This window comes from Barbus barbus (genome assembly GCF_936440315.1).
Source record: "Barbus barbus genome assembly, chromosome: 16".
NCBI lineage: Eukaryota > Metazoa > Chordata > Actinopteri > Cypriniformes > Cyprinidae > Barbus > Barbus barbus.
In genome coordinates, this window is record NC_136744.1 from 17,777,240 (window position 1) to 17,793,766 (window position 16,527).

The 16,527-nt window shown below is 38.9% G+C and overlaps 1 protein-coding gene across 1 annotated transcript; it reads right to left on the bottom strand.

Annotated features, from left to right (window-relative positions):
- Nucleotides 1-1,861: 1,861 nt before the first annotated feature.
- On the bottom strand, nucleotides 1,862-16,321 carry LOC306882738 (opioid growth factor receptor-like protein 1). Its single transcript, XM_079437590.1, has 7 exons — nucleotides 16,011-16,321; nucleotides 14,409-14,495; nucleotides 14,073-14,151; nucleotides 12,204-12,282; nucleotides 9,443-9,509; nucleotides 8,797-8,942; nucleotides 1,862-5,073 (listed from the first exon to the last, which is right to left on the bottom strand). Exons 1-7 carry the CDS (start codon nucleotides 16,203-16,205, stop codon nucleotides 4,578-4,580), a joined length of 1,149 nt encoding a protein of 382 aa, XP_079293716.1. The 5' UTR covers nucleotides 16,206-16,321; the 3' UTR covers nucleotides 1,862-4,577.
- Between the last annotated feature and the right edge of the window lie 206 nt (nucleotides 16,322-16,527).

Here is a 16,527-nt window from a genome sequence, read left to right on the forward strand (position 1 = left end):
GTTCACTGTGAAGCTTACACTGCGATGTACCTGAGAAAAAACAGATTTGACCGTCTAATTTTCCCCAGTAAGAAAAAAAGTGTTTTAAAACTTCTTGTTTTGCAGAACGTCAGTTATATATGACATGAGAATTAGGTCTGAAGTTAGGAAGAACATTTTAAGGAAAATATAATTATATTTTCATGATTTTTTTCTTCTCAAACCTTGTCTGTGGTGTAAAAACACCCCTGGCCAAATGCCCCAAGAGGGCATCACTTCCCACTTTGATAATTACTGTAGTTACTGTGTTCTGAACATCACATCCTTTCTTTTTACATCAGATGGAATCTATCTAGGTGGCTGAATAAAAATATTTGGACTTTATATCAAAAAATGTCCTCAACTTAGCACCAGCAAGCTTGTTAGCTAGACAGTTAGCATTAGCTAACAATATTTACTTATTTTCAATATGGTTATGAATAAACAGTCATATCTGTCTGCTCGGCTCGATGATCTAAACAACATAAAAAATTTGTACTGTTGATAAACAATATAAAAACAGACGTCACATAGGGCTAAATGCATAGCAATTTAATAAAACTGCTAACTTTACAGCAGCGGGGAATATGAACGTGCATGAGTAATTTTATTTAATCTGTGTTATTTTAATGTTTTGTTTTTTGACCTAAAACATAGAGACACTGACATTGATCTGTGTGCATTCAAGCATTTCAGAAGGCTTAAATAGATCACCCTTTATAGCAGATTTAGTTCACAAACAACTGACAGTTTTGACTTAAATATGATTTTCAGTTACAATAATTAATCCTAAAATTCGACATTAGTAACTTACTTTTAGCCGCATCAGTTGCGCGCGCGGGCGCTCACAAGATCTCCAGTGTTTACTTGTGAGTTCAGTTCACTGGAGACTCGCTCTAAACGGTTAATTTGAATCAGTGAGTTCAGTTCACTGGAGACTCGCTCTAAACGGTTCATTTGAATCAGTGAGTTCAGTTCACTGGAGACTCGCTCTAAACGGATCATTTGAATCAGTGAGTTCAGTTCACTGGAGACTCGCTCTAAACGGATCATTTGAATCAGTGAGTTCAGTTCACTGGAGACTCGCTCTAAACGGATCATTTGAATCAGTGAGTTCAGTTCACTGGAGACTCGCTCTAAACGGATCATTTGAATCAGTGAGTTGTCGACTCGAGAACAGCTGCAATCGGATCCAGTTCGTGAATTAATCATTTGTTGCGATTTGCGAACCGATTTCACTGAAAAATTGGTTAATTGAAAAGAATATTATAATATTATAATCATTGAAAAGATTATAAGGAGTAACGATATGTTTTATGAAATGTAGTGAACTAAAAAGTACGATCTTATGCTTTGGAATGTAGTGAAGTAAAAGTAAAAGTTACTCAAAATAAAACTACTCCAGTAAAGTACAGATACTTCACAAATTTACTTAAGTAAAGACCACCACTGCATTTGTACTTAATTTAGCCTACTTAACTTTGGATTGAATATATTATTCTGTAGATTTTCCATATACATTAAATCATTTATTATGTTGATTGTTATTAAGGAAATATATTTTCTTTGTGTAAGAGTGAAGAGGTTTATTTTGGGCCCAACCAAATTTAATTCTGCTTATTAAACAGGTACTTATCAAATAAATAAAACTTTATTATTAAGTAACAATATTTTATATAATCATAATTATATATTATAATATTCATATTATTATATTATTTTATATTATATGACCACAGAATGCTGTGATTGGCCAATCAGAAAAAGTATTCGATAGCTACGTAATAAAAGGAAAAGTTAGGAAATTATTGTGGTTAGTTTGTGATTTGATATTTTTTATTTTGAAATTGTATTTATTACAAATATTTGTTTTATATGTGCATTTACAGTATCTTCTCAAAGTGCATAAATATATATTTGACACACTGTAATAGTAACATCACCATACCCATTTATACTCCTCTCAAATGAATTCAATTGAATTAAATGTGCAGGGGGAAATTAAAAGATGCAAAATCGCAGTTGTGTCAGTCAAATTCATAAAACATCAAAATTCAGTAGCTGTATTTAAACACACACACTTATAATTCGTCAAAGAGCTGCACTTTATTACACAGTAGGCCACAATAGAAACATCCAAATATGAACTTCCAAATGTCACATCTCCTTTGATTACAAATTATCACGTCTCAACAAAGTTATAAGTTATAAGGCGCCTTACATGTCGCCAATCAAACTGTTTCCACACAATTATGGCACAAGAAACACTGAAATACTGAGATGTGGATTCAACAGTCTTTTAGAACCACAGTTTCCTCAAATGAACAAAGAGAAGATGGCTATTTGTTTCCAAACAGGATAGAAGTCTGAAACCTAAGTTCCACTGCCTATTTTGACGTAAAGGCAATATTTTTGTATAAAAGTACCTCCTAAAGAAAATTGGTTTCAGACTGACTTCCAAAGCATTATAACTTCACATCTAAAAATCAACAACTTCAAGAAATTCAAGTGAGCTTAAGAGATAGGCAAGCGAATATTAATACTTATGTCTAGTAGAAGTCGAAAAAACTGACATTTATGAATAAATGTACTTCTTTCAATCTCTCAGTCAGATGTCTTCTTTTCTTTTCACCAACTGCCATGCACAGGATTGTGGAATATTGCAGTGCACATCTGTGTTGAATTCAAAAACTTAGATGAAGGCATCTTAGTAGACAGGACAACTATGGTTTTTCAGGTTTTGGACAGAAGAATTATCTGTCCATTTGGAGGAAATAATGAAGCAGAATGTGAACCCTCTTTTCATGCATGCATGCATGACTCTCACACATTTAGATAGATGGCATTTAATGAACCCCAGGGTATGAACTGGGTTAGATGGAAAACAGAAAACTGTGCTCCATCTAAATATTGACTGAGGCGAAAGACTGCGAGCCTTTATCGTTTAATCCAAAAGAGAAAAGGGAAGATGCCACTATTACAAGAAAGAAGGGATTTAGTATTTCCTGAAATTGTTCGCTGTTTGTGTGCTGTTAGAACCCCGTAACACACACACACACACACCTGTGCTGTGGCGGTATTGTCTAGCCCTCTGGGTACACTCTGAAACAGCAGTGTGGAACAAACACACATAACATGCGTGAGCCATATTAATTCATATCTGCTTATAAAACACTCATTTATTTGTATTCTATTTGGATAGTGACGATCAATAGCCCTGATTGTCCACACTTAAACACTGTAAGTATGATTAGAGAAAGGCAGCATACACACTTACACGTGACGTACATATATGAATTGCTCCATCACTTTTGAGTAATTTTGAGTTATATGCACTGAATGAAAAAGCAAAGTTTCTGCTTTATAATGTTATCACCATTATCTTTCAAACAGTTCTCAAGATATAATCATTTAAATGGTGGCTGTTAAACCTGTTTTTAAGAAAAAGGCATAAATAACAGCCTAAAAATGTAAATGTTCATTTATAATATTGTGCATATATTCAACTATTATTACTTAGGCCTACTTTTTTTCCAACTAACGAGCGGACATTCCTAAGAGGAATGTTAGGCTACATACCATGTTGTTCAAAAGCTGTTTTACCGATGTCTTCACCTTCTTCGCTGATTAAATAATACTTTTTTTTTTACATAAATACACTTTTAATATACCTTTTGATGTGCTTTAACTAGTAGCCTACTGTAATGAGCGGTAAACGCTGCCGTTTGAACTCGGGCGGTTACGATCTGCCACAAGTAGCGTCAAAACAGCATTTACCGTTTAAATTCTCATTTAAAAATAAGAGCTAAGGCTTTGTTTTTATCAAAAACTAACACAAAAGAGTCTAAATTCAAGTTTGTTTTGCTTATAATTGCGTTTTTCCACAAATGGCTTACTATGCGACTTCCGACTCGAAATGATAAAGCACTCATGTATGCTTTAACAAACGAAAGAAGAGGCACTTTATATTGCAAGACATATTCGAGAAAACTGGATTAAAGTCTCACACGTACCTATAGAAACATGGAAGATCAATTACCTGAAGATTCCTGCAAGTATATTCACACTTACTTCACATTATTATAATCTGTTACAATGAGCTACGAGAATCCGTTGTGAGAAACATCAGTGAGCTCTGAACACGCAAAAGAACACACATCTGTCGGAGAGACGGGCTTATGATTAGCAAATAAAGCCTCATCTCAAAGCTGGTAGACTAAGATAATATTCTCTGACAGGGGAAGACTGAATAGTCAAAAAGTGCAAAATTTCACACGAACAGAGTTTCAAGTAGCACTTATACATACACTTGTACATGCACTAAGAACTCTCCAGAGGGCTGCAAGTAAGAATTACGATAGAGAAATTCATCCGCTAACACTTTGAAAAGTATTCAGAGTTAAGAAAAATCACCTCATATTAATTAAAATCAAAATGGCAAACAGTCAAGTTGTTCAAAAAGCAAGTCTTTAAAAGGCAATAGTATGGAATAATATTGCTGTGCCATTCTTTTACTTAACTTTCAGCTCAGAATTCCCAGAATCTCTCTCTTTATATTCTTACAGAGGAATGGTCTCAATGTATTCTTCTAGATCTACCCTTACCCTAACCTCCTGCAGGACCATGGACCCTTTTGCTGTTTTCCACTCTCCACTCTTCCTCTTTTCCATGTCGTCCGCCTCTCTCTCTAAGTTATTTCTGCCCTCCCTAGGTGACCTGGCTTTGCCCACACTCCTCTCCACCACCTCATTTTTTCCTGCCTTCATCACTGCGGATCCAGAGGCCGGAATGCGCTTCTTCTTGGGTGGCCCCCAGATGAAGTTCTCAGGCGGCTGGTAGTGGCGCTGGGCGAAGCGGAGCAGGGCGCGTCTCTGAGCGTGTTGGCGCAGTGTGTAGACAAAGTATTCCAGTGCGCTGTGACGCATGTTGGGTAAAGTGCCCTCCACCAGCGCCTCCTCCAACAGCAGACGCACCAGAGGCAGCTTGAAGCTTTCAAAGCCCAGTTCACCAAGACTCTTCAGAATGCGAGTAATACGCAGGTAATTGTGCTGCGACCTGGAAAGAAAAGAGGTCATAGGTTTTACACAATGGCCAACATTTTCAGTTAAAGTAATATTGGTTGTTGCCAGAGAAGAATACGTTTTGACATTTTATATTTTTGAAAGCAATATATTATTTACATAAAACAAAGGCTGATTCATTGGCATATTTTGGGGTGAACTTTTCTACCAGTTTATAGCTATGAGCAGCGTTAACCAGATTAAGCTTCTAGGTTCACAACAGCACTAAATGGATTATATTCCTTTGATGTTATTTTTTTATATTGTCATCAATACCAATATACAAAATAACAATATAATAAAACATACAATATATTTATTTATGTGTTTAAGAAACATCCACATTATCCAAACTTTTGTAATGAATTAATGGATCACAGTACCAAACGAACTTTGTGAAATTTATTTGACATTGGCTACACTTCAAAGGTCCTATATACTGTATCTATCTAGCTATTTACCTATCTAGTTAGAATTTGTATAAATTGAAAATAACAAAATAATAATAAACTAATTTTCATAAATGTACCTTCAATGCCTTCATTTTTTGTTTTATAAGTTTTAAGTTTAAAACAAGTGAAAGAAAAATCTGCAGTATAAAAAAGTAGGCCTTCATTTAAAATACTTTATTTAAAAACAGGCCTAAATATTGTATGCAGTGTTGCTTCTCAAGTAAATTTATCTTGTTTCAAGGATAGTTTAGGCATCTTTGCACTAGTTAAGGCTGCACTGTGCCTGCTCAAAATTCAGTGTAAAGATGCAATGCTGTATAACAGCTAGACTAAATTATGCCTGCTCAGATGCACTTCAGTCCTTGTAATCAAAGTATACAGCTGTGTAAATTAGGGCTGCCCCCTAATTGTAACATATCTGTTTCTGTTTAGTTTCCTTTCTGCCCTTATTTGGTTTTTCCTGTTTTAGTTTCTGACCTAGTTTTGTTAATTAGTTATATTCATCACCTGTGTTTGATTCAATTACCTTGTTTCCTCGTTTGTTCCAGCCCCTTTATAAGTCCTCAGTTTCTCTTAAGTCTTCGTCTAGTCTTAAAGTTACGTTTTATGCTGTTAACCTTGCGTCAGCTTCTGTTTCATTTAATAAAGTTATATTTTGTTTTATACTCCTCGTTCTCCTGTCTCCCTGGACAGCAACCGTTACAGAAGACTAGACCAATAACCGAAGACGACATCGACGCTCATAATGCTTGAGCTTGTTCCCGTTGTCTGCGGGGGATCGCGCCACCGTTCAAGGCTCGCCCCTGCCCCTCGTACCTGGGAGAATGGGTCACCGTTCGCGGCGTCCGCTAGTCTGCCGTTCTGGGGAGAACGGGTCGCAATACGCCGCTTCACTAGACCCGCGTCCCAGGGGAATTTTAAATCATCTGCGGCGTCGAATGTTCCGTCCACGGCGATGAGGATACCGCCGTGCGAGGCGATGAACGTTCCGCCCGCGGCGAAAGTGGTTCCGCTCCCCGCGGCTAAGATGGTTTCGCCACCCACTAAGTGGGTTTCCCCAACACTGAATGGGGGTTTATTGGATGAGGCACTTCCCCGGGAATTCTCGGCTCCCGTCCTCTCCCCAGTACACGCTCGCCCACAGTGCCCTCCCGTGCCTGCTCCTCGCAAGTTCCCTCCAGTGCCTGCTCCTCGCAAGTTCCCTCCAGTGCCTGCTCCTCGCAAGTGCCCTCCAGTGCCGGCTCCTCGTAATAGCCCTCCTGAGTTCCCGCTGGTCCCGTCCAGCCCACCTGAGTTCCCGCTGGTCCCGTCCAGCCCACCTGAGTTCCCGCTGGTCCCGTCCAGCCCACCTGAGTTCCCGCTGGTCCCGTCCAGCCCACCTGAGTTCCCGCTGGTCCCGTCCAGCCCAGCGCCTCCCGTGCGCCCTCAAGTGTCTGCGCTGCAAGAGCGCCCCCAAGCGTCCGCTCTTCCAGAGCGCCCCCAAGCGTCCGCTCTTCCAGAGCGCCCCCAAGCGTCCGCTCTTCCAGAGCGCCCCCAAGCGTCCGCTCCTCCAGAGCGCCCCCAAGAGTCCGCTCCTCCAATGTGGCCCCCAGAGGGGAACTTTCCCAAAGAAATTTTGGGGGGGGGCCATATAGTCTCAGTCTGTGTGGCCAGGCCAAGGGCCAAGGCCACGGAGCACCCCGATCCGCCAAGGCCGCCCGAGGACCCCGATCCGCCAAGGCCGCCCGAGGACCCCGATCCGCCATGGTCGCCCGAGGCTCCGGATCCGCCATGGTCTCCCAAGGCTCCAGATCTGCCATGGCCTCCCGAATCTCCAGTCCTGCCATGGCCTCCCAAGGCCCCGGATCCGCCATGGTCTCCCGAATCTCCAGTCCTGCCATGGCCTCCCAAGGCTCCGGATCCACCCTGGTCTCCCGAATCTCCAGTCCTGCCATGGCATCCCAAGGCTCCTGATCCGTCCTGGAGGCTTCCCTGTCATATCCTGGTCCTGCTCCAGCCTCCAGGACGCCCGCCCCCCCTCCCCGATGTTACTGTTACGGTGCGGGACGCACCTTCCGGGAGGGGGAGATACTGTAACATATCTGTTTCTGTTTAGTTTCCTTTCTGCCCTTATTTGGTTTTTCCTGTTTTAGTTTCTGACCTAGTTTTGTTAATTAGTTATATTCATCACCTGTGTTTGATTCAATTACCTTGTTTCCTCGTTTGTTCCAGCCCCTTTATAAGTCCTCAGTTTCTCTTAAGTCTTCGTCTAGTCTTAAAGTTACGTTTTATGCTGTTAACCTTGCGTCAGCTTCTGTTTCATTTAATAAAGTTATATTTTGTTTTATACTCCTCGTTCTCCTGTCTCCCTGGACAGCAACCGTTACACTAATAGTCGACTATAACCCAAAGAGGTTGCTTATTCGCTCGTTTATTAATAAAAACATGCGTTTAGGCGACTAATCGCTTCAAACGAACAACTATTAGTTATTCAGAAAAATCTTTAGTCGAGGGCAGCCCTAGTGTAAATGCATTTATACCACCTCTAAGCAGCATTAAACAAGTATCTGTGTAAAGACACCTAACATCCCACTTCAGAAGCACTTCTGTGCACCTTTGCAGTGTCAATTAGATATGTTTACTGGACAACAAGAAGTCATTTTTGTCCAGTGTAAGAGAGGAATACTCTCTTAAATGACAGCTTTTTGTATAGACCCATTCACACTGCAGACAAAGTTCATCAAGCGGAGTATTTCTGCAATGTAATGTAAGTGTGTCCTCTATGGCACAGTCCTGGGGCAATGACGCACAGACAGACACACAGTCATCTATGTCTACTACTCAGCCCTCTGCACTGCGGATCTTCTTTCGTTCCCTCCTTGCTTATCGTGTGTTCATCAAACTCGTGTGCAATTCTCCCTTTCTGCATTTTTTTCCTGATCTAAATAATAATTTCTCTAAATGCAAAAGTTTTTGCATCCTGTTCTACTCTTCTCTATTCAACTTCCTCTGTGTGTCTGACCCATTTCTCCAGCCCCTGCATAAGACGGTCACATGACGGTGCAGTCGGGGTCATGACTGTGAAATTGTGTTGCAGAGACAGGAGACTAAGAACTCCCTGGACTGAAGCATGCTAAATATGGCAGGAGACAGGAGATGGGAGACAGTCAGATTGTCATGGAATGTGAAGATAACTGGTGCAGATGAAGTAGAACATAATGGGAAGAAGACAGAAATTATAGAGTAGAAAGGACTTTTAAAAACAGCAAACCAGAAAGACAACTCACTCATTCAGGTGCTGGAAGCGATCTTGCCAGTTTGGGGCCCGAGCCACATTACCATTTTTATCCAGGAGCTTGATTCCAAAGAAATCCAACATGATCGTATATGCTAGGAGGAAGCGTCTCTTGGCTTCTCGAGTGCTTTGAAATTCCTGTTGAAAACAAAAACGTACTTGGTTTAAAGCTGATCTGCACAATGACTACAGAAGGTTATTTAAGGCTGAATAAAATAGAGGCACTGACACTAAAAAACTAAATGTGCCACTTCCCAGAATCTATTTATGAATGTTCTGACACCCCCTGACTGGGTGATATTACACTATTAAAAATAAAGGTTCCAATTAGAACCAAAGTGTTTTACAGCCTAATATACTTTGAGTTTCATAAAAAAAAAATTATTTTTTTATATGTACCAACCTTTAAGGACCCAAAAATCAAAACACTGATTTAAAGCACTTATTTCTTATTGCATCCAGAGAACCATACTGACAACTCAAGTCCTTATACAGCAAAAGTAATAATAATTATGAATCAATGAAATAAAAATAAAAATATAAAGAAGAAAGTTCTTTGCTATGAAGAACCACAGAAGAACCTTTATGTTTAAGAGTATACATGTCTTTACTGATCTTGATTGACTTGAGCAGCATACCTTTATCTCATCCTGAGTGAGTTCTTGAGCATAAAAATTTAGGCCTTGTTCTCTGAGTGGGAAGAGCCTGTAACAGCAGCAAAGAAACTACCAATTAGGATCTACCTAGGAATTTATCATAATTTATCCGTTAGAAATATGACTGACAACTCTGGATAAACATTTTCAAACACATACAATTTTGGGTTTGGTTTTATATATATATACCAATATATACAATCACACGGACACCTTTACCAAAGAATCAAACCCATGAGTCATGACCATATACATAAATGCATTAATTCAAAATGCATTACCTAGAAATCAAATTATTTGAAATCAAAGTTTGAACTGAAGGAATATTATTGCTATAATTAAACTATAATTTAAATTGTATTAGCCTTTATCATATACTACATCTGCTTTATATCAACCATATCAAGTTCCCTAGTAATCAGTATTGGCACTGGCCGTTGACAAACTTTTATCAGTTGTTCTACAAATATGCTAAAATATATTAATGTATTCATATATAAACATTAAATGAAAATGAATAGTGGTAAGAGTGTATATAACATAATTAATGATTTAAGACAATAAATCACAATTATTAAACTAGTACCAAAAATAAATCATGCTGGAACAGTCAAAAGTGACAGTCACTAGGATATGGGGAAGGGGACTAGTGAGAGAGATAAGACACACACACACACACACACACACACTGCAATAAAGGGTCAATTTCTCCCTGCCAGCTTTTTGATCCTACATGTTGCTGACTACTAGCGAAGCACACCTCGCAAACCTTGGCACATCTTTCGCTATCATCTCATCTTAATTTACTTAAAGAGGCAAAATGGTAGCGATCTCTCTGCTTGCACTCACTTGTGTTTTTACATTGGCTAATTTATATTATGCAGATAGCCCTGCAAGCATACGGAGTGTGAAAAAATTAGTAGAGGGGAATGAGAGAAGCTTTATTCCTCAGCAGGAGGGGGTGCCGAGGTACGATTGGCAGCATATGCGTGAAGCTTTATTTTAGAACTGTGTTGTTATTTCACACGGGCTTGGGGCATCATGTCTGCCCCCTCTTCCTCACCCTCAATGCTCATAATAACAGCACAGGCAGGAACGAACAGGAGCTTCAGCTCTGGGAGTGAGTGAGGTAACAGCACCCTACTGAGAACTTTACAAGAGCATATGACGTAAAACCTCTGTTTAACCTCCGTACAGCCTTCAACGTTCACTGAATGTTACATCGCCAGCAGATTCAAATTCATTACTGTTTACATGTTTTCTCCTTGGGGATGTAGGTATTGTATAATATTTATTTTTAAAATGAATTAGTGGTTGAAAAGAGGATGACTAAAACATGAAACAAAAAAAATGGCGTCAAATTGTAGGCCACCCCAAAAGGCTAATTTTAGCTTTTCTTTTTTTTTGGACTGAGTAGAATAAGGTCTGTGGTTAACATTATTTGAGGAGAGTTTTATGTCATGTTCTACAACAGAAATTTCACACATTTAAATCTCAAGCGTGAATACTGCTTTAAAAACTCTGCTAACACCAGTAGCTGTCAAGCTGATCAAGCATGTGCTTGTGGTAGATGAAGTCCCTATTTAGCAACTTTTTTAACTTACTTTTTTAAGCACTCTGTTTTAAAATTTTGATTTTATTGGTGATGTTACAGACTCTGAAAACCCGTTAAAAATGGTTGAGGAACCCCATGGCTCGAAATGCTAATTCTCTAATTTAAGGACCAATAAGGTCAAAGGGAAATGCTTCGTATGTTTCTTGTCAATAGTATCATGAAGCTAATGCAGGAGACACATTTTGTCCTTCAAGTTGCAGCAGCTGCAGTTTACATAGGATTCATTTCACCTACTAGTTACAGTAAATTACAGGTGATGTGAATGTTCAGTATTTTTTCCAAGTTGACCTTGAACAAGTGCCTCTTTTATTATATCAACAATATAATAATCATCAGAATCCAAAAGAGTTGCTGAGTATTTCTCTTAGTCGGAAACGAAAATACCTCTTCATATCTCAATATATACTACAAAATGTTTATTAATATTGAAAGCTATGATGTTTTATGCACCCAAACAGCTGGGTGCTGTTTTACTGTAGTGCCTGCAATATGTTTCATTAATCATGCTTGATTTAATCTCAAATTCTTAGAAAAGCTTACATACATTTCTATAATGTGGGCTGCACTTATCTTCTGCCATTAAGATTAAACCTTTATCGTTTGCATCTTTAATGTTAGGAAAATGGACCATTTAATCAGGAAATACCCTCAAGTCATAGACATTCCCCAAAGCTTCTTCGGTTACTAAAGAGATGATGTCAGCCAAAGCGGTCTATGAATATTTAAGCAACGTTAAACATTAAAGTAACTTTTATCTAATGTAGTGCCTAAGGCCATCTTTTGTCACCAAAAAGGGCGTTATTGACCCCTTCACCTGCACAATTGTACTGATTTTGTCTTTATAACTGCCTTTGTCCGCTTTCATGCTCTTGTTTGATTTTGCCTTGATTTGCATCTAAGGAATATGAATTTTATTTTGAACAGATGGTAAAGAAAAGGATATCTAATCCCTCATGCACATATAAACACACAACTTTCTCTGTTCTGTGAACAAGCAGTGATAATAAAATAGTAAGTGCCTGGCCGATAACAATTTGTGAAGTCTCAGTTATTAAGCATTATTAAGAAATTACTGACTAGGTGCTTTATTGCTCGCAGAGAAGCCGGAATATTGAAGAAATGTCTTACCACTGAATGTATGTGTGATTGTGCTCTAATTTTTCATAGTCGCCCCTCCATTTAGTGAGGATTTCTTCAATATAAATACCTGCGGGGACAAAGAGGCCAAGCTCAGCATTAGTCACATAAAACTCTATTAAAGGGACAGTTTTTCATAAGCCTATGACTTTATTTCTTTATGGAACATTCAAGTCTTAAAAGAGCCCATAAGACTTATGATTAACAGCCCAAAATGTAAAACTTCATCTTTTCTTCCAGTGAGCTCTACTAGGACCTGATCGCTGAATCATTGAGATAAATAGTCTGTGAACAAATCATTCAAACCAATGTGTACTAGATCAAATGATTCATTTAAAAGATTTGATTAAAAACAATGATTCATTCACATATGAGACATGATAGGACAGCATGTTGTTTCAGATCAGAGTGCAAACAGATGTGTAGGTCATCCGTGACATGGAAACACTGAGATCTCAAGGGAACACAGAGCACAGCAGTGTGTGTGTGTGTGTGTGTGTGTATCCTTCTGCCTAAACAGCAGTGAAGCAGTTATACTGCCATTAAACGCTTGCACAACAGATCCAGTTAATTCTCAAACATGCCCACAATAACCAATCAATGGCTCCTCTGAGATGTCTTCAATGTCTGCCTGCCTAAACTGGCCCGCAGGGAAAACATTCAGCTAATGAAGCACTCCAGAACCCATGTTCTTCCCTCACACCAGCTGGCATGTGTATTCGGTTGTAAAAACTGCTTTATGTTAATTTGGGTATAAATGTTCTTGCAGGATGTATGTTCATGTCTTTGTGTATTGTAATATTCTTGTGTTGTGAGTCTCACCATCGATATTATGAAATATTGTATGAAATATTACTATGAAATATTGTAGGCGGGATCGACATGACTTGGAAACAAAAAATTAAATCTAAAGCAAATTTCAGATCATGTCTAATGTAACAAAGCAACAGCTCAATCAAAAATGAAAATTAACTCGATCGATAGATAGATAGATAGATAGATAGATAGATAGATAGATAGATAGATAGACAGACAGACAGACAGACAGACAGACAGACAGACAGACAGACAGACAGACAGACAGACAGACAGACAGATAGATAGATAGATAGATAGATAGATAGATAGATAGATAGATAGATAGATAGATAGATAGATAGATAGATAGATAGATCCAACAAGCTCTCAACTCGAGAACCTTTACAAACTCATTGAAAAGCTCTTAAATAACGATTATGAAAAAGAGGAATGTGCATATTCTTCTAAATCCTACATCCCACAGAAAAACAACAGCACACAAATTTGAAACAAGTAAATAATGACAGAATTTTTGTTATTCAGAACTATTTCTTGAAGTAATCATGGGTAAAATAATTTTAAGATGACTCTCTTGCTCATGGATCATCTGTGTAAACCATGGTTTGAATCTTATTGGATTACCAGCCCAGATCATTATTTGCACCGCGCTTCTGTTCCTAAAATGGCTGTGTTATTACTGCAAAGAAAATTTCCCCATATAACAATTAAGGCACAGTCTCATTATGAGAATCAAGGGACTTCCAGGGAGGAACTTCCTTTAATATAATGGTGATTTAAAAACAATAAAGCAGATTTGTTTGGCAAACATTTTGAACTCCATACAATGCTGTCCTGGAAAGAACAGCAATAATATTAGTTCATTATTGAAGAATACAGGAAATAGTATGAAAAGACTCTTCACTCACAATTCATTCAATGGCTGCAATAAAACGCACTGTACACATACAAAGACATTTTGAGTAACAGGGTTAGTGATAGCGTTCTTTTCAGTCCAAATCCCATTGTACAGTCATTAAAACGAAAAAGCAAGCACACACTCACCATCCGGCACCAGGGGGATCTTATTCAGATAAAACCTCAGATTGCGGTATTCGTTCGGCTGACGAGGCTCCTTGTAGTTCTGAGCAACAGAATCACAGATTAAAACCAGGACAGAAGGACAGAGAGAGAGAGAGATAGAGAGAGAGAGAGAGAGAGACAGAGAGAGAGAGAGAGAGAGAGAGAGAGAGAGAGAGGGGAAAAAAAACTTTACATTTGGTCTCTACTATGTTATTCTGCTGACTGTACTGCAATATTAACTACAAATTTCATATTCAAAGATGATTGGCCTTCAAGCTCTGTATGAGAAACGTGAAGAGAGTAGACGTAACTCTTTACCGGATAACTATGCCGATACTTGTACAAGTCCTTTGCGGCGTAAAAGCTCCTTTTCATCCTAGTAGAGGACTCCATCATGTCACCAAACTGTGAGAGGAAAGGAGAGAGAGGAGTGGAATGGTTACATGGGCAGTGAAAGAGTGTATGAATGACTTCACTCATCAGCATCTGAGCTACATTGTCACTGCTCTTCTCCATTGGGATGCAAAGGCTGTTAGACAAGAGAGAAGAGCTCCATTTTGTAGACGATGTACTTTTTCTAACTAATTCATGACCATATTTTAGCTCTCAGCCTCTTGTGATGTTCAAACACTGAACATCTTTACAGTTGAGTGAAAGCTCAGCACAGAAATCTTGCTCTCTTACACACAACATGAAGCGGTTTGCTAGTAGAGGCCAATGTCATATTGAAATGCCTGTGAGGCTTATTAATTAATAACATTAAATTTACTTTGTATTAAATAATACAACGGTCTTTGATGCAGGGCTCACAAAAACAATACTATAATGGTGAGTGTGAAAAGCTGTTATCAAATTAATTAAAATCCAATGTCCTTCTTCCGCTGACAGGAAATTCAACAGAGCAAATTTCCCATGAGGAAATAGGTCACATTGAACAGGTCATAGTCTCAGTGGCCTTAAAATCCAGAAACCTAGAGAGAACATGAGCCATTTTAAAACAAATAACATCTAACAAGGTCAAAGATACAATGCTTTAATAACCTTCCTATTGCTCTAAGAAAAGTTACACTGGCAAAAAGTGCACCATTCCCTGTTTAATTTTAAACATTTTTGCAATTTCATATTATCTCATGTATATTATAATAATGTCTGCATTATTTTTCGATTAGATAATGAATGGTGTGTCTCTTTGAGCTACAATTTCCGTTGTGTATTTCACAAATAAAACTGTAAGGGGCTTTTTACATTGGGTGCCGAGTATACCCAATCATAGAGTATGCGTAAAGGACTAAATCGTTGAAAATCTTTTTTATTCACTGATCTGACGAAAATGCATAAAAAAACTATGTAGACCAAAAAAAATTAAATGAAAAACTAGTCTACTTAAAGCTACAGAACATGCTGAAAAGCCAAAGGTGAAAGGTCATAGCTTCTTCAAATATGGGTCAAACAGATATGTTTTAATAAAATATGCTTTTGTTGTGTTTATTTTTTTATTAGTAGTAGTATTAGATATCACCAACAATGTCACTATGCCTACAGTCATGCAGAAAACGGGACAAAATGTCACAATAGAGCCCATTACAATTACAACTGTGCTTAGTAGGCTATTTAGTAAAAGTTTTACCCTAAATGTGCAATTTTCAGTATAGCGCCGTGTACTTTACAGCTGTACACCGCTAATTTAATAATAGCTACTTATATGATGATAGATAGATTGACATTGCCCACGCTTTAGGAAAGCTTAAACCACATGGATTTGCATAGGTTATATCAACACCACAATCATTACTACACGCTGTCATCTTGGATGCAACCGACTCTACGCTTACAATTCCCACATATGCGCGTACCGACCGTTTTCATGGTTATTATTGTTTCTCCTTTGTTATCTTTCAGTGCTCGTCATTGATGAGGTACCTGCGGTGATCCGTGATCCAGCTGCTCGGCTCCTCTGACTGCATCCGCCGGGCTCATGGATTCGGAGATGCCGCTGTCCTCCTCCTCTCCTCCCGGCTGATGCTCGTCGCTCTCCGAGTCCGTTTCCCACGTCGAGTCGCATTCTTCCACTGTGCTCGGCTCCTTGTATCTCCAGCTGCCCATCAGATTGCCCATTTAAACCCTGTCCACCGTGCCTACATAGTTTAAAGTCCTCGTTCGGCTCAGGATCGAGCTTTAATATGATGCGGAACTGGCGTTCGGGTCCCTTTTATGTGACTAATGGGGGATTTCCAGCGCTGTGATGAGAACACACCCCCTTCTGCCCAGAGATCAGCACTGGAGATGATGAGGAGGCGGATGATGTGCTCTCAGCATCATTTGTGTAAAACTTTACAATAAGGTATCAGTATAGTATGTGCACATTGGAGGATGGGGGTGGCAGGTAGGTGAAACCGTAGAGGCCAAAATGCTAGGGCCAGCCTTGTTACCAGCTAAG